At 50.9% G+C, this 18,237-nt stretch overlaps 1 protein-coding gene across 1 annotated transcript in view; it reads left to right on the top strand.

Annotated features, from left to right (window-relative positions):
- Positions 1-16,210, top strand: part of PLXNA1 (plexin A1) — a 111,402-nt gene extending 95,192 nt beyond the window's left edge. Inside the window, exons 24-32 of the mRNA XM_058031725.1 lie at positions 3,456-3,602; positions 4,398-4,557; positions 5,115-5,218; positions 5,639-5,735; positions 6,386-6,576; positions 7,263-7,432; positions 9,114-9,326; positions 12,243-12,393; positions 15,778-16,210. Coding sequence (XP_057887708.1) covers positions 3,456-3,602; positions 4,398-4,557; positions 5,115-5,218; positions 5,639-5,735; positions 6,386-6,576; positions 7,263-7,432; positions 9,114-9,326; positions 12,243-12,393; positions 15,778-15,873 — 1,329 coding nt within the window. The 3' untranslated portion in view covers positions 15,874-16,210. The remainder of the gene's footprint in view (positions 1-3,455; positions 3,603-4,397; positions 4,558-5,114; positions 5,219-5,638; positions 5,736-6,385; positions 6,577-7,262; positions 7,433-9,113; positions 9,327-12,242; positions 12,394-15,777) is intronic.
- The last annotated feature ends 2,027 nt before the right edge of the window (positions 16,211-18,237 follow it).

The raw sequence follows: 18,237 nt of genomic DNA, 5'->3' as shown, positions 1-18,237 counted from the left end.
ATATCACTTACATGCTCTTGGCTGTTTGCCTCTGTCGAGGAATAGCCTGTATCTATAACAATCTATCTAGCATGCTGGAGCTTGCTTGCCAGGGGTGGGAGAGGAGAAGAGCTGTGCTGGTCATAGGGAGATGTCAAACCTCCCACTACCCCTTTGTGCCAAGGCTTTGTCCAGTAGGGCCCTTTGGCATCAGCAGTGCCCAGTGGGATTGAGTAGAGCACTGGCAGAAGGCTCTTTGGGCTCTGTGAACTTGGTGGGACAGGCAGGAGTAGCTCTCCTTGTGGATAAACTCCTCCAAGGCTCCTTGAAGTGAACAGGGTTATGCTTTGGCTGAGCAAAGTGCACTGCACAGCCTATGAACACCCACAGCAGAGTTAGGGGACTTTGTGTTTTTGTGTGTGACCTGACATCCTTGACCTGTCCCTGGCTGGACTGGGCCATGTTCAGAAGCCACTTTGGATTAGCTCATGCACCACCAATGTCCTGCATCTGTCCTTGACCCCCTTCAGAGAGGCTTCTGGACACATTACCAGTTGTGGAGCAGGTCTGAGGATAAGGAGTAGCAGGTGAGAGGTGTGGGGATGGTGGAACCAGGGCAATGCCTCTTTATAAAAAAATCCTTGGCTACACCATGATTTAGACATGGGAAAACACCTCCAGTCTCTGGGTGGTAGCAGCAGCAGCACCTGATCTAGGGGCACCATTACAGGAGAAACATACACAGAGTGCCTGGATGGACTTGCTGGCTGTGAAATTTGTTACACTGGGATTCATCTCCTTGGGAAGTGGCTGAAACTCCACTCCTTGAGTCACTTGAGATAAACTGGAAGAGACTTGAGGATGTGCTCATGCCCTCTTCTGGGTTGGTCCCACCAGAGGAGACCCACGGGGCTGTTCTCACCTGTCTCTGGACAGCGAGGATGGCAGGTGGCAGCAACAGCAGGAGAGGGCTGTGGAGTAGATGAAGAGTATTACAACAGACAGTGTGCCAGCAGGGAAAGTGCCCCAAACTGCAGTAATTGTGCGTGTAAATGAGGCAGGCAGCCATGTGCCCAGCTACTGGGTCAGCTCTCAGCAAACCTGCCCTGAGCAGAGCAAGATACACTGGGTGAGGGATGGGGACAGGCACAGGACAGCCCCTCATGCCCAGGGCCAGCAGCGTGGGGAGCCAGCGAGGGCTGGCGCTTTTGGGAGGACCCTGTGGTAGCATTTATCAGACTCTTAATGAGACACCTCAGGGAAAGGGAGATGGATAAATTGAGACAAGAGCTGAAAAATGCACAATATTAGGTGCCTGATGAGCTAGATCTAGTCAGTGAGACAGTCTGGGAATTAGCTGGCTTGTCTCAGCCTGCTCCCAACATATCAACGTGGGCATGCACAGGGTGTCTGCAGCTGCCCTCCTCCAGCTCAGCTCACATGGAGAGCTCCCAGAGCTCCCCTCAGTCAGGTCCCCAGCAGTGAGCAAACTGCATAAGGGCTGGCAGGGTGGGCACGGTCACATTTGGGGAACAGGCTGCCTTCATCAACCTGAGCGACCACCTGGCCACATCTCAGTGGTCTCCTTCTGTATTTCACCTGATGGATTTCATCTCAGGTGAACTGCCCAGCACTGGTTTCTTTGATTCCTGTTCATTTTGTTGGTCTCTGTCAAAGATGATCCCTAAACCATCCTCATCTGGATTGTCCCAGTGAGCTGTGACCCACAGCTGCACCTTGGCCCTGGTGTTCAAGAGCCAGTGGGGACAGTGTGGCTGGGAGTGAGGTGCTGCATTTTAAGGGTAGGATCCACACTGGGAACAGACAGAGAAGCCAGTGTAGGAAAGACTGAGCCCACCTCTCTTGGTGTGAATTCCTAAAGGTGGGTGCAGAGCTGCAGATGTGGGGGCAGCAGCTGTGCCTTATTGGAGAGGTGAAATCTGTGGGCTGAGACTGTAGCAACCATGGCAGATGGGAGCAGGAGTCCTGCTCCAAGCCATCCTCCATCCATACCACTTCCACAGACTTGGGAATTTCACAAGGAGTTTTTACAAGGAACCAAAAAAGGGAATTTAAGTCCTTCCACCAGAACCAGAGGGGTAGGCTTGGGGTGCCCTGGGACCCCTGGGCTCTCACCACTCTGCAGCCAACCTCGCCTTGCAGGCAGCCGGTGATGTGCAGCCTAGCACCCACTTGGGTCTCTCACTTTTCCAAGCTGACTTAATGAAGCCAAGTTTGCAAATGAAACATAATTTCAAAGACAGGCATGTTGTCGGAAGGTCTGGGGATGATGTATGCCTGTTCCTGCTCGTTAGCAGCTGTCTCTTTAATTACCACAGATGCTAACGAGATGCTAACAGCATATGGTGACAGGGAGAGCAGCCGCACTTTGCACCAAAGTACAATTTATTTGTGAGGCGGCCGGGAGGGAGGGATGAGGGCTAGGGGGGTAAAATCTGCTGGGACTTCTCTCCATCCTCTCTGTTCCCTTTTTTCTGCCTTGGGGCTAATGCCTGTATCTGCAAGGGCTCATTGGGATGCAGCTCAGGGGACGTGTTTGGGCTCCGGGTTATGAACGGGTGTCCACTCCCAGTCCTGCTATGCCAAATCCTGGCCCCAGGCTGGTTGGTGATTCCAACTTTGGCAGGTCCCTTAGTGTTTCTGAATCCAGCATCCAGCATGTTTTAGGGGGAAGTGTCTGGTCCAGGTTCCCTTTCCCTTCCTCACATGTATGAGATAGATGCTGCTGTGGCTCTGTCTGGTAGCTAAAGCTGGCTCTGACTACAGGGCCTTGGCAGTGGACATGTGTAGGTGGCAAATGGAGGAAACCTCATTGCCTGATCCCCTCCATCACCTAGAGACTCAGGGTAGGGCTGTCTGTGGGTTGCTCCCTTGCTTTTCCTTTCCAGTGGGTCTGGCTGGCTGTGCCCAGCTGTCATTTGGAGAAACCTCCTTTGACCTTCTCTCATGTGGGACTGGGCTCCTGGCAGGTGTCAGAACTGCATTGTGGTATCTGGGCAAGAGCCCCCAGGCTGTCCCACTGCAGTGTGCCTTTTCCAGTCCTCCGGTCTGGAGCAGCTCAAAAGACAGGCTATATTCCATACTCAAGGTCCCCAGATTCAACCTACTCTTCAGTAGACTTGAACTGACCACTTTTAGCTGACCTTTGGCTTGCAGAATGAGCAGAATTCACCCAGAAATGTCTGGAAGCCCTGGGTATCTGAGGTTGATAGAAAAACAACTTCCAGTGGGTTTGGAAGGAGACAGTGAGTTCCTTCACAGGATGAATTTTACCATGGACCTCGCTCCTCGCAGTCTCGAGCAAGGGATAAAGACTTTTTGTAATGCCACGTGTAGGGATTGATGCTGCAGGGCCACAGGAGACTTCTGACATGGTGGTGGTTCTTGAAAGGCAAAACCGGTGCCTGCACCTTCTAACTCCTCTCTTTCCTCTCCTCCATCCCCTTGTCCCACAGGAATGTGCTGGGGAACCACTCTTCATGCTCTACTGTGCCATCAAGCAGCAGATGGAGAAGGGACCCATTGATGCCATCACAGGAGAGGCTCGCTACTCCCTCAGTGAGGACAAGCTCATCCGGCAGCAGATTGACTACAAAATGCTGGTTAGTGCAAGCAGAAGCCTCAGTGGTTCTGGTGCTTGCCAGGACTGCCAGGTCCTATTTAACAAGATCTTGGAGGCACACAAAATACTTTCAGACAGAATTTTGTCTGTTGTTCTCTCCAGCATTCCTGGGGTGCCTCTCACCCTGTCTGAGTGGGGCCCATCTCAGACAAGGTCAGAAGCAGGGCCTTTCCTTGGTAAGGTTTGCTCTTGCCATGGGCCCAAGGAAGCCAAACATGAACTGAATCCTGCTCCATATCTTTCCAAGCAAACCCCTGGCAATGGCAGGTTTGGGTGGGAGATGTGTTGAGCTTGTGCTATATGGAGCTCATGTTTGGTGGGGATCAAAGTTAGAGCTTTGAGGTTACTGCAGGAGATGGAGAGATACTTCTCCTCTTTCTTCTGAGCCATGTCCTATGTCCAGCTAAATGACAAGCCAGACCCTTCCCCTGGCTGAGCCTGCAGCTGGTTCTTCACCTGCAGCTCAGTCTCCACAGGGATGGTTTGGGAGGGGAGTGGAGTGTGCCTGGGCATTTCTTGTTCTCAACAGGCTTTGGTGCACTGGGCATGGATTCCTTCACTGAAGCTGTGCTTCCCTTTTGGGAATTGGAGGTTTGAGGGTGGCAGGGAGAGGTGGGGAAAGGTGAGCAGGGATGTGCCATGAGGCTACAACTCCACAGCAGCTCAGGAGGTGAGCAGACACGGCCTGTAGACAGCTGTAGCCTTGTGTCCTTGGACCTGCCTTTGCAGCCAGTGTGTCACAGCCTCTCACTCGACCCTTTCTGACCCTGTGTAGACCCTCAACTGTGTGAACCCTGAGAATGAGAATGCCCCAGAGATCCCTGTCAAGGTGCTGAACTGCGACACCATCACGCAGGTGAAGGAGAAGCTGCTGGATGCTGTCTACAAGGGCGTGCCCTATTCCCAGAGACCCAAAGCTGGAGACATGGACCTGGGTAAGAGAGAGCCCAAGCACTGCCCTGTGGGGAACAGGGATGTGACTAAGGGCAGAAGTGCCAATAAATCTGTGCAGGACAGGATCAACAGATCCTACAGAAGCACATTTGTGCTTGTTCAGTTCACTTTGCCATGCTGGTGACACTGACTGTGTGTGAGGAGCCTGACATGAGGGTGTGGATCCTGCCAGTGGAAGGGGTGGGGAGGACAGCCCCCTTTGGTCTTCTGGGGCCTGAATTGCAGGCTTGAGGTGTCTTGAGACACTTCCAAGGAGGCCAGCAATACTTGAGAGCAGTGTTAATAGTCCTGTTCTTAAAGGTGGGACAGGGGAGTGGAGAGTAGCAAAAGTAGCAGTCACCAGGGTCAAACTGATGCTGTCTTTCCCTGAGTACTTGGATTTGTCCAACACATTGATAGCCATCAGCCCTGGGGCTCAGAGAGGCGTGGGAGCCCTCTTAATTTGATGCCTTGGGACTGTGTTCTACCCTGCCTTATCTTTATGCTCCTATTATTCACTAACCACGAATCCTTGAATCCTTCTCCCTCGTGGGGGCAGAGTGGCGGCAGGGCAGGATGGCCCGCATCATACTGCAGGATGAGGATGTCACCACAAAGATTGACAATGACTGGAAGAGGCTGAACACCCTGGCCCACTACCAGGTAAGGCTGTCCATGATGGAGAGCATGGAGCAGTCACCAGCTGCTTTGAGCTTGAGCATCTTTTCTCCCTCCTCAGCTTGGTCAGGGCCTGGGCTCAGCTCTCCAGGAGGTCTGTAGTCACTTTCCTGCCTGCACCTCATGTTGGTGGTCCTGTTAAATGGGGTATTTCCATGGCTCATAGAGGCTGCTTCCCACTCTGACCTTACTCTGCCATTTTCATGCTGAGCTTCCTGGTGTGTTCCTGTTCTTCCCCTTCCCCCAGCTGTCACAGAGCTATGTCAGGCTCCTTTGCTGGAGATGATGTCCCTGGGATGGTGGCAGTGTCACTGCATCCCCCTGGGGCTGGTTTCTCCCTGTGCTGGGGCTGTTCCCCTGTGCCTCTCTGCTGTGGCAGCCTGCTCAGCCCATTTCTGCTCACAGGTGACAGATGGCTCCTCGGTAGCCCTGGTGCCCAAGCAGAACTCAGCCTACAACATCTCCAACTCCTCCACCTTCACCAAATCCCTCAGCAGATATGGTGAGTGCACATGGGCATCCTCCTCTGGGCTGGCTGGGGAGGTGACACTGGGCTGGGCATGTGGACCAAGCCACAGGGCAAGTGACTATAACTGTAACTCATGTGAACAAAGTCCTCCAAACTCCCAGCCCTCCTGCACAATGCTACCTATTCTAGTGTTGGAGAGGGAGCAGGTGCCCTCAGAGCCATCTTTCTTTGCAGTGTGTTGGGCTCAGGGGAAAAAGGCAAATGTTAGATGGCTGCTGCTAAGGGATCCTTTCCCTTTTATTCCCCTGAAATCTAATTAAAATAAGCACAGAGGCACTTAGCACTTTAAAGAGCAGAGTTGAAGACTCCCACGAATGTACTGGCAGGTGTACTTCAGCCTTGGTTTGGAAGGGAATAGTGTGATCAGGAAGCATCTGTGATCCTGGCACTTGCATGCTGGGAGCAGGACAGGCTCTGCAGAATTCCCTCCATGGTTGTCCTCGCCCCTGTGCATCAGCCAGGCCTGCCTGTGGCCCAGCAGGCTGTGAGGATGGTCACAGCAGAGCTCCCAGTTCATGCTGGCTGCAGAGGCTGAGTCCCAAAGCTCCTGTGGAGGCAAGGGGGATGCTGTGGCTGCTGGTGAGGCAGAGGTGGCAGGGTGGGAGCATCCCCTGTGCTTGCAGAGAGCATGCTGAGGACAGCCAGCAGCCCCGACAGCCTGCGCTCACGGACCCCCATGATCACCCCCGACCTGGAGAGCGGCACCAAACTCTGGCACCTGGTGAAAAACCACGACCACATGGACCAGCGGGAGGGCGACCGCGGCAGCAAGATGGTCTCTGAGATCTACCTGACCCGTCTGCTGGCCACCAAGGTATGGCCCAGAGAGCTAGAGCTGGTGCCTGGCTTTGGAAATGTGGCTGGGGATGGGTAGTGATTTGGGTTGTCCAAAAGTGGTAAGCACTGTTCTTCTGTTAGCCTCCTGCTCTAGCACAGGAAGACGTCCTCACCTGGTCTCTTTTCTGAGCTAGAGGTGAAGGGTTTGTGTGTTGAAACTACAGTGAATATTCCCTGAGTAGATTTTCCTGTTTGCTCTTTGCACCTTTTGGTGTTTTTACTATTCCCTGTATCCTTGAGCAGCTGCTGGTCTGCAAAGTAGACATGCCCTGGGGTAGGTGCCTCTGGTGTTTGGGGTAAAACTGCAGAACTGGTGGTGTGGGAAGGGTGATTAACCCAGGCATTTGGCACTGCAGCATGTTCCACTTCCCTCAGCACATACAACACTTCTTTTGTTTTGTATGGTGTTTCTTTTTGTATACTTTTAGCATGCCAGATCATACAGTGAAGGAGATACCTCATCACTGCAGTGTCTGTTTCCCAGTATAAACCACTGAGAACCAGCAGGGTTACACAGATTGTACTGTCTTCTATTCCTACACTTGCTCTTTCAGGTGTAGGAATAGAAGTGAAATTGGTTAGAGGCTGACCATTAGTTAAAGACCCACCTCTCTGCTGGCCCAGGGTGTTGCTGAGCAGCCCTTTTCTCTTTCTCCTCCCCAGGGCACCCTGCAGAAGTTTGTGGATGACCTGTTTGAGACCATCTTCAGCACAGCTCACCGTGGGAGTGCACTGCCCCTCGCCATCAAATACATGTTTGATTTCCTGGATGAACAAGCTGATAAGCATCAGATCAATGATTATGATGTCAGGCACACCTGGAAGAGTAACTGGTAATGGAGAAGGACAGTGGGCTGGGTGGTGGGCTAAGAACATCACAGCTTCCAAGGCCTCCCGCAGGGAGCAGAAATATGAACCTGGAAATGATCCAGGACAAGAGAGGCCCATATCTCTGTATTTCGGGTGTGGGTAAATCCCTTTCATGCCTTCCTTGGCAGAAAAAATCCCAGGAATGCAGTTCTCCCTCAGCCCTTCCCCAGATCCCAAGCACCACGCTCCCCCTGATGGCTGCAGTGCTCAGGGCTGTGTTCCCATCTCACCTTGGCCTCTCCATCCTCCGGGCTCCTCCAGGGATGCCAGCCCCGATTCTCATCTCTGCTGTCCTGAAGGTGTTTCCACACTCTGGCTGTCACTCAGCCGTGCCCAAACAAAGCCAGCAGAGCTCTGTGTGTGCACATCCTCCCTGCCCTTGCCTGCAGAGCCAGCCCCTGCTCTGCTGATCACTGAACGCTGGGGCAGGGCAGCCTGTGACACTCCTGTGACACTCCTGGGTGCTGTGCTGGGGCTCAGGCAGGTGCTGGCTCTCCTCAGCCCCCTCTGGCATTTTTCATTTCTGCTGCCTCACTGATTTCATCTCTGATTTTACTGTGACTGGAGACGGGTACGTATGTTCCCCGTGTCTGGCATTTGTTAAATGGCAGCCAAATCGCTTTTGTGTAGTTCAGTAACTGTTTGCAATTAGCAGGGCAGGAAAAGAAACATTTTTAAATGGAGATGTGAGAGCGTGGAAGTGCTTGGAACTGATTTATAACTCAGCTTCCTATATTAAAAGAAGGAGTGAAAGGCAAGGAAGGAAAAAAGCCCCACTCTTCAGGGGCTGGGCACACAGGCTCTTGCATACTAATGCCTGTGCTTATCTCTGGGCGCTAATTCGACATGTGGAGCTAATTTCTCCAGGCCATTCCCTTCACAAATGAAATATGTACATGCACCCAGTACCCTCATTAGGAAAGTCCTGGGGAACAAAGTGTGTTTTCTTTAAGATAAAAGCATTCACTGAGTGTAGGTGCTGGAGTATGACAGAGTGAGGAGGATTTCTGGTGGGGGAGGCTCTGAGGTGCTCCTAGGAGAGGAGAGGACCAGCAGGATTGGGAAGGGGAGCCATGGAGGGTGGCATGTGGTGTCAGTAAGCAGCAAACAACCAGTCGATGGCTCGCCAGGAGACCTGCTGTCTCTACAGCTGAGAGCTTTATTTCCAGCATCTGAGGCCACCTAAATTTTCCTCTGGTGTTAAATGTGCTAATGAGTCCCTTGAGGAGTCCAGCTAACTCCCTCCTCTGCCACGGGAGATGTGTGAAATGCCACACAGTGCCTTCAAATGGATTATTAATGTAGGAGAAAGGGACCGTGCCTGGTTTGACCCACGGGCTCAGCAAGGTTTCTCCAGGGAGAGTGGATCCTTGGAGAAACCACAGATCTGCACTGCCCTGCTGTGCCTTTGGGGATGGTGGCAGTGCTGAGGAATTTCTTCATGGAGAAATGCAGCCTTGTTGGGGTGGGCAGGGGGAATGGCCTTTTACCCAGGGTGTTTGCATCCCTGGAATGCTGGGAAAATCAACCCGCCCAATTCTGGGTCTTGGGAAGCTCTTTCTCCACAGCTGGAGGTGCATCTAAGTGCCAGCTGCCCTGCAGGGTGTGGTTCAGGTGCTGACTCCTGTTTCCTTCATCCCTCAGTCTACCTCTACGTTTTTGGGTGAATGTGATTAAGAACCCCCAGTTTGTGTTCGACATTCACAAGAACAGTATTACTGATGCCTGCCTATCCGTGGTGGCTCAGACATTCATGGACTCCTGCTCAACTTCTGAGCACAAGCTAGGAAAGGACTCTCCCTCCAACAAACTACTGTATGCCAAGGACATCCCCAACTACAAGAGCTGGGTAGAAAGGTGAGTAGACTTGGCAAAGCTCCTTGCTTCTCCTGGGGGACTTATTCATTAATGTGAGGCTGTGGGTTTTTGGGAGGGCTCCTCTTGGTAGCTGGCTGCAGCAGGACTGTCCTAATGCTCACACAAGGTGGTCCTCTTGTTTGGGGGATGATGCTTTCTCATGATTGTCTCCTGGAATGAATTTGCAATGATTGTTTTAAAGAGCCTTTTATGACTTGCTTAAGGGGTGCTAAAAGCAACCTCCACTATTAGGTTGCCTGATGTTTTCTGTTGTAAAAACTTGGTTTGTACTAGGGAATTACTAACACCTCGCTTGATTGCTTTTGAAGAGCAGTGAGAACTCAGCCTTGGACTAGAGAAGTGCTTTTTTGTATCACAACAATACATGCAGTTTTTGCTGAAATGCTTGAAAATTATCATTTCCCAGTGCTCAGGCTGCAGTCTCTGTGCTGAGGAGCAGGAAGGGGAGCAGGTCCCCTGACACCTTCCAACAGCTTCCACCTTCCCTGTTAGCTGAGGAGAGATGTCCCTCTGTCCTGCTGAATTAATGTAGTGTTAAGGGTTCAGGGTTTGAATGAGACTGATTGCAAATTGATGCACTCAGGCATAATGCTGTGTTTAGCTTTATCCTTTTGGGAGAGAAACCTAGGAGATGTCCTCCAAAGCCCTCCAAGTAGAGCTACAGTTAAAATGTTGCCATCTTGTGAAATGGAACTTCGTGAAACTTAAAAAATGCCAGATTTCAGGTTGCTGTTGCAACTTTTCCTTGGTGATGATGTACTGGGCTAAAGATTCTGCTTTTTTCTTAACTGAGAGCCCTTTTTCAGCATCTTGACCAAATACAGAATGAACTAAATGAAGGATGTCCAGACAACAGTAAATGTCATATTCTCTTGTTTGTAAGGGTGGAACTTTGTAGCCTAAATCATCATTGGGTACTGTTTGTACACAGATATTTTTGTTGCACCATCAGCATGCTTGCTGTTTCACAGGCAAGTACAAAGACAAGTGTCTTCCCTCGAGGAAGGCAGGGCTTGGATCAGAAGGAAAGGTGCCCCTGAAATATGATGCCTGAGCTGAGAGATGAGCTGCATTGTAATAGGGGGAAGTTCTTTGCACGGGGCTGGATGGGGCTTTGGAGTGGGGTCCCACAGGAACATCACAAGCTTCATAAGGTGAATTTCTCTGACCTTGCCATCTCTATGACAAAAATATTCAGCTCTGTGTATGTGCCTGGAAGAAAAAAGGTATCAAACCATTTCTGAGTTAAACATTGGTCTAGACATTCTGCGTCCCCGGGGAGGAGGTGGGAGATCTCAGTGGTGACAGATGTTCCTGCCATTGCTTACCTCCAGTATGGTCCCAGAGGCAGATGAGCAGGGGGCAGAGATGTCCTGTGCAGGGGGTGACTGTGTCTACTACTGTTCCTCTGCTGCAGGGATTTGTGGCATAATCAGCACTTCTGGCTTTTGGCACAGTTATAGTCACAGAGCTTTGCAGAGGAGGGATGGGAGTGGTGTGGGGGTGGCTGAGTGGGACTGCCGGTCCCAACAGCAGGTCTGTCTGCTGCTGTGGCTCAGGCACCAGCTGAAAGAAGGGCATCCTGCCAATCTGAGGCAGGAATACCACAGGGAAAGGCTTAGGAAGAGGGAAACCTGGGGAAACCCAAAGGGACTACTGCTGGGGTCACAGGTGTCCTCTGGAAATGGATGGTGTGACTGGAGTCTTGGTCCATGTGGGCCACGCACACTTGTATTGAAAAATGATGGTTTCTTCCCACCCTATACGTCATGATAACACCTAGAGTGTGAAACTGCTGCTTTAGGGGATGTCCTTCTGGGATGTGAGATCTCTCTGGGGGTGTAGGAGATGCCTGGTTTAGTCAGAGGTCCTCACCTCAGACCGCTGCTCTCCTGGCAGCATCCTTGCATCTTTTTCTGGGTATGAATGAGCCTCTTTGTTAAAACTACCCAAGTGGTTTATCACTAGTTGAGTTCAGTGCAGTGGGATGGAGTGGATCCTCATATTCATCTTCTCAAGTGGTCTTGCTGCCATCTGCTCCTATCCAAGTGCTTCAGCAGTGTTCCATCTCAGCGTTCAGCTGAGTGGTGCTAATCACTGTACCAGAAACTTTACCAAGTGGGGAGTCATGAGGAGCAGAGCAAACCTGAGAGAGGCTGGCACTCTGCATTTCCAGGTGGAAATGCTGGAAGAGCTTATTTGCTGGGAGTGGGGTTGCTTTTAAAACAAGGCCTATGGACACAACCCTGGCTTCCAAAAAGTCCTCAGCAGCCAGTCCACTGGTGTGTCTGCTTGGTGTAACTCCTGCTGTAAGGGAATGCTGCAGCTTCGTCCTCTCAAGGTTGTGATCAACATCCTGTTGGGTATTCTGTTTTTCCACTGCCACAGCACGTGTATTGCTGCAGGGGCAGCATGTCACCTTGTCATGTGTTCACAACCCAAGTATTTAATTGAATGCAAAGGGGCATTGATGGCTTTAGGCACATGGTGACCTTAGGAGAGTAGTAGCAAAACCTTGTGTGCTACTGCAGGTGTGGAGGGTCCTGGTGCATGTAGCATGCCAATGGGATGGGAAGGACAAAAAATGTGTAGTTTAGGAGAGGGTGGAAAATCCCTTAGAGCAAGATTGCTTGGCTTCCCAACATGGCGAGCAGAATTGGACTCAGCTGGGTGCTGCTCCATCAGGAGCACATTTTTAACTGTGCAGACTGCTCTGTGGAATCCTCAGAGACCTCTTAATGAGCAGTGTTAAAATGGGTGATTGTATGTCCCTGCTTGGAGGAAAGATGCTCTTCACTTGCCTTTCCAGGCAAGTTCTCTGTGACCATGGTGGTGGGGACCCATCCCTTCGTGCCTGTCCCTGTTTCTGAGCCACCCCTGTTTTCCTCCCTGCAGATATTATGCAGATATAGCTAAAATGCCAGCGATCAGTGACCAGGACATGAGCGCGTACCTGGCGGAGCAGTCACGGTTACACCTCAGCCAGTTCAACAGCATGAGTGCCCTGCACGAGATCTACTCCTACATCACCAAGTACAAGGATGAGGTAAGATGTGGTGAGGCACAGGCAGGCCTGAGCTGCCACTTGAGTCCTTTTGTCCTTGTTTCTGCAGTCCCCTGCTTTTTCCTATAGAAAAACAAACCGTGAAATGTGGAATAGTAACATGTTCCATGTCTGTGCTTGGGCTGCTGGAGAAGGAAAGGTTTGGGAGGCATGAAGCCAGGAGCTGGAGTGGGCAGTGCTCATTCCTCATATTTTCTGTAGTGAGTAATGTGGGAAACACCTATTTTTCTACACATTTGGCACATGAGCTCCATGAGGCTGCAGAGTTCCCAGCATTATCTCAGCGTGCTTCCCCTATTCACTGCCACCAACCCTGCACCATGGTGGTACCAGTGCTGTGGAACTGTACATGTGGTGTTTGGCTCCTCTCCCCAGGGATCTTAGAGGATGTGGTGGTCTCTCCAGTGCTTGTTTTATGGTTGTCAGTAAGGATGGTTAAGAACTCCTTTGTTGTAATTTATACAAATTAATTTCTCAAAACTCTGCTCAAATCCACAGCCTACATCTTATTAAAGCAATAAAATACGTAACTACAGTAAAATATAGGTCTATACACATAGCAGGATAGTACAGATTTTATTGTCCCAATAAAGGAGTTGATGACTATATCTGAATGGTGGCTAATTCAAGTGACAGAGTGCCAGAACATCTTCCCACTCAGAGCCAGGAGAGGAAATGGGGTGCCTGTTGTACCACGCAGCAATCCAAAGAGGCTTCTCCCACTGCCTCTTTGAGGTGGGAATTTAAAGAATCCATGGGCAAGTTGCAGCAGACCTGGCTCCTGGGTTTAAGGTCAGCTCTGGAATCATGGTGGCCAATATCCTATGGAACTCAGTGCTTTACAGGAGGGAAGAGGAGATCCTGGTTCTTGTGAAGATGCTGTGGTCATCATGCAGCTGATGGCCATAAACTGATGACTGTGCTGGTGGGACCTCTATGCCAGCCCTTAGGATGATTTTGGATGACACATTCCAGAGGCCCCTATTGCTCTGGGAAGTGGGCTGGCCATGAAGGGCTTTTGGGGTTTTACAGCTTGCACACAGTTCTGTGGCTACCATGAGAGTGAAAGTGGAGCAATCCAGATTTGCTGTGGTCCAGCTATCATCCCTGAGCCATCATCCATTGCTCACTTCCTCCAGGCTAAAAGTCCCACAATCCTTAAATAAATCCTCCAAGTCCTGGGCAAGATCATGGAGGGGACCATGTGAGATGAACCCATGGCACCAATGAGCTGCTCTTTAGGGGCACAGGTCCTCTTCTTGCCTGCCAACAGCAGCCTGACATCTGTTGAGTGTCTTGCTGTTGCCTGCTCTCTGAGCATCACAAGTGTGTTCACAGCTCTCAGGAACTTCTTTTATTATTTGTAATGGGATTAATAAATCGCAGCTGTTCCCTTTGTTTGTTTTCATCATTAAGCACAATTATATGCAGCCCGATTGCACCCTCTTTGATGCAAAATGGGAGAGAATAATTTTTCCTGTTGTTCAGTGCAATAATGTGCTGTCATTGGCTGTGAATGAAAATCATAATTAATTTTCATTTGGGTACTTGCATCTTGGTAATCAGTGGTCCTGGCTCCTTACAGCAGGTGACAAACCTGGGTGTCTCTACACTCAGCACAGGTTTCCTTTGACTGCATTGTTTCCATAAGGCTGAGATAAGAGTAAATAAGTGCATGGGCAGTTTGGGAATCATTTGGCACCTCAGCATTCCAGGATATACCTCTGTCTGGTTGGGAGAGGCAGAGGAGGCAGGTAGGGGGAATAGGCTTCCCTTCACTTCTCTGACCAATCTCATTTGGTTCCAGCCCAGGCACCTTTCAGGCATGTGGGGTTTTGATTTCTGTGTGTCACTACAGGTATTTTACTCTGTGTGTATAGTGAGGGCTGAGAGCATCTGTGGAGATGGATGGGGGGGAGTGTTTCCCAGTAGCAGGTTTGTGGCAGAATCTATGAGTTCTTCCCAGTCCAGCTGCTTCCCTGAGATGTTGCTGCCAGAGGAGGTAAATCAGATGTGTCCAGCTGATGCTGGTGATATTCCCCCTCATTGGGAGCTGACACCAGTGCCCAGATGTAGCTTTTCTTTCTCTTTTGGGGAGAGATTCCCCATCAGGCATCTCTTACTGCCCCAGGAGACAGAGGCCAGCCTGGTTCTGCCCCAAAATAGCCTGGGGGAGATCCAGTCTCCTGGTGGCCAGAGGCTGGTTGTGGCAGAGTGGTGGATGCTCCTCAGCATGCTCTGCCTGCCTCTCAACAACTCGCCGGCGCTGCAGCAGCTCTTAATCAAAGGGAGCTGATTCCCCATTAAGAAGTTACCTGTAGGGCTCCTGATGGACTTTGCCTGCCTCCTAGTAAGTCTATTAATTATACAACAGTTGGTTTCCAATTATGCAGCCAATGAAATGGTTAATCAAGTCCCCTTTGACGGATGCCTTGATATATAATTGCAAAAAATTTGCTCTCTCAACTAGCTCACCCGAGGAGATGAGATTTCTGTCAGGTTTGTTTTTTCAAATCAGCTTTTCTGCTCTGCTGATGTGATGTTACTGAGATGAGATTCCTGGCTGCTGGGAGGGCAATTGCCCCTTTGTTTTGCACTTTGTTACTCCCTTTTCCCTACGCTGAGTCTCATCCTCTACACTAGTCCTTCCCCAGGCCTGGGGGCATGGTGACATCTAGCCCACGGCTGGGGACTGTCCCTCCAGCCTGCAGTCTGTCATCCTTATCAGCAGCTTGTTTAGAGAAAGGATTTCAGGGGAGGAAAGTCCTTCTCAGGTGTCTGTGGGTGCACCCCTTGAACAGGAATGGGGGCTCCCAGGCTTTGCTGGTGCATCTGTCAGATGTCCCCTTCCAGCACCCCACTGTCCCCCAGTGGGATGAAATGAGACAGGTTTTAACACTGGTGGCAGCTGAGGCCTTGTGGATTTGGTGTTTTTGTGCATGTGGAACCAGTTCATGGTTTGACTGTGGTCTCTGAAACACAACCCCTGCTTCCCTGAGGTGTTCCAGGATTGTTGGAGTCACAGATGTGGTGGGAAGGTGTCATTGGCTTGGATTTGGAGTTTACCCGCTGTTTGACTGTGTTTTCTTCATTTCCCATGTGCAGGTTGGCTCCTCGTTAGTGTCAGGCAGGTCCCCGGTGTCCCTGCAGACCCTTTGGGGGTCCTGATGGGCTCGATTTGTGGATGGCACCACTCACAGTAGCGTCTTTCACCTTGCACTTCCTTTGGCCCTGTTGGGGCACAAGAACACTTCCCATGGGGCCACATCCCTGTGTCCTGATGCCCTCAAAGAGCCAGCAGGCCACAAGGAGCCACTTTGGATAGGAGGGCACCTCCTCACTGTCTCTCCTCCCCTCTCTCCCCAGATTTTGGCTGCGTTGGAGAAGGACGAGCAGGCCCGGAGGCAGCGGCTGCGGAGTAAGCTGGAGCAGGCGATCGACACAATGGCCTTAAGCAGCTGAGAAGGCGGCGGCGGCGCCAGCGTCCGGCAGCGGGGCGGCAGGACGGACAGACGGACGGATGGACAGAGGGAGGGAGGGAGGAAGGACCGGCCAGCAGCAGCTGTGGGCACAAGACTTTGGGGCTGGGACCGGCCGGGCCCACGGGAGCTCCCCACGGCCACCCAGAGAAACCTCGCGCTTAGCGGAACAAACCACGAACCCCGAGGGCAGCAGCAGCAGCAGCAGCAGCGTCCATGGAACTCCCTGAGCCACAGAGCGAGCCCCAGCCCCACGGCAGGCAGCAGGGACCTTGCAGAGAGGCCATGGGGGCAGAGGAGAAGGGGCTGGGCTGCCCCACGGACCTGCTGGGCGCTCCTGGCTCGGGCAGAGCCCCTGAGCCCGCACAGGAGGGTCGGGACCGCGGGGCTTCCTAGGAAGGCGTTTGGATGTTGTTGTTACTTTGGTGAAGGGAGGGTGGGTGGGCTCCTATTTTTACTGTACTTGACTTGCTCTCCCTTCCTTCCCCCCAGCTGTCCACCCCCTCTCCTCCTCCTCCTCTCTCTTTTTCTGTCTCTGCCCCCTTCTCTCTCTCTCTCTGGCCTTCTGCCACTAGTGTTAACTGCTATATTTGCACAATTTACACGAGACAAACAAAATTTTTAATTTAAAGGGAAAAAAAATTAAAAAATGGGAGGGGAAAAAATATTCTGAATTTTTTGCAACAAACTAACAAAAACAATTTTAAGAGATAAGCTAAAGGACTGATGCTGGGGAGATTTGGGGTTGGGGCTTTAGGGGTGGGCAGGAAAGGGAGCTTTGATATTTCTAAAATATGTCCTGTGCCATGTTTTATTTGAATGTTGTTAAGTGCGAAAAAAAAAATTGAAGAAAAAAAAGTTGGGAGTTTTGTTAGCTGGATAGATGCTGTTATTTTAATGCTGCTGAGTGGTTCTGGAGGTCAAAATCAGAGAGGAAGGGAGATCCCAAGGCTGGTTTTTCTTTTCCTGGGTGATTGCTGAGGGATGGTTGGTGTTTTGTTGAGCTTGTCCTTGTTTTCCTGGTTCGGTGGCCGTGGGCTGGTCTGGGCAGTGCTGCCTGCTCCTGCCTGTCCTGGGATGATGCGGGGTGGAGGATGGCTGTGGGGCCTTGGGGGCTGTCAGGAGGGTTGATGGAGAGCCAGCCTGGCTTCTTGTGTCAGATTCTTTGGCACTGGAGCCGCCTTAACAAAGCCCCTTTGCATTTATTTTTGCCCATCATCTTTTTGTGCTGATGCAGGGGAAGAGAGCAGATCCCCAGTGAGAGGGGAGGCAGCTCCCCTGCACTCCTGCCTGGGATCCCCCTGGCAAACCCCACTGGGCTCCCAGCCCATGCAGGGACTGGGATTCTGGCTGCCATGGGGATGTCACCTGCTCTTCCACCTGGGGAGCCCAAATGTGTGCAGGACCTTCCACCCAAGACTGACCTTTCTTTCTCTGTCTTTTCCTTCTTTCTCCCCCTTTCTCTCCTTGCTGTCACCCCGTCTCCCCTCCGCTGCCTCTGCCCTGATGGGGCTTTGCTGGGGACCTGAGGTCTCTCCCTCAGCTTCCCCCTTGGAAATGTCAGTTCCTCGTGGGTTTGTGCTTTCCAGAGATGAAAAGGTGCTGAATGCTGCCCTGAAGGGCAGCAGGTGACCAAAAACTTCCAAAAAAAAAAAGAGCAAAACCCTTTCCTTTTCTGTACTGAGAGCTCCTGTCACTGCCCAGGCCACAGCACATGGGGCCACACTCTGCCAGGAGCGGATGGCTGTCGAAATCCAAGTGGAGAGAAGCCCAGCTGATTTCTGTCCATTCCCTTAAATTGCAAGTTAAGGGGGGGAGAGGGAGAAATAATGAAGTTTTTAATTAAAAAAAAAATAATAAAAGTGTGTATATATATATATGTGGTTACAATCTAATTCTCGTGCCCCAGTGGGGTGCTGTATAGTTAACTGAAGGAGAATTGAACCGATATAAAAATGAGATGAATTTACGCAGCCAGATTAAACAAAACAAACAACCACTGCAAAAAAAAAAAAAAAAATTTAAAAAAGGATACCAAATGGTGTGGAAGGAACTTCCAAGCCTTTCTCACCATGCAGAACAACTGTTTGAAGCCTGCACATCTCTCATTATGTTGTAATTTTGTTTGGTTTTGTTTTGTTTTAATAAGGAGGGAAAGGAGAGAAGATGCTGATTAAAAAAAAGAAAAGAAAAAAAAAAGATGACAAAAGAATCCAACCACAACAGCAAAACTGAAAAAGAATTTATAATTGTTTCCCAAACCTACGAACCCTGAGCTGTCGCTGGATTTCTGAGAGCTGTGGGCTGTTGCATGACTGTGCTAGATTTTAGTCTGAGTTGATCTTTT

This window comes from Melospiza georgiana, chromosome 11 (assembly GCF_028018845.1).
Source record: "Melospiza georgiana isolate bMelGeo1 chromosome 11, bMelGeo1.pri, whole genome shotgun sequence".
NCBI lineage: Eukaryota > Metazoa > Chordata > Aves > Passeriformes > Passerellidae > Melospiza > Melospiza georgiana.
Note: the sequence above shows the minus strand (reverse complement) of the source record. Positions and strands in the feature narration are given on the sequence as shown.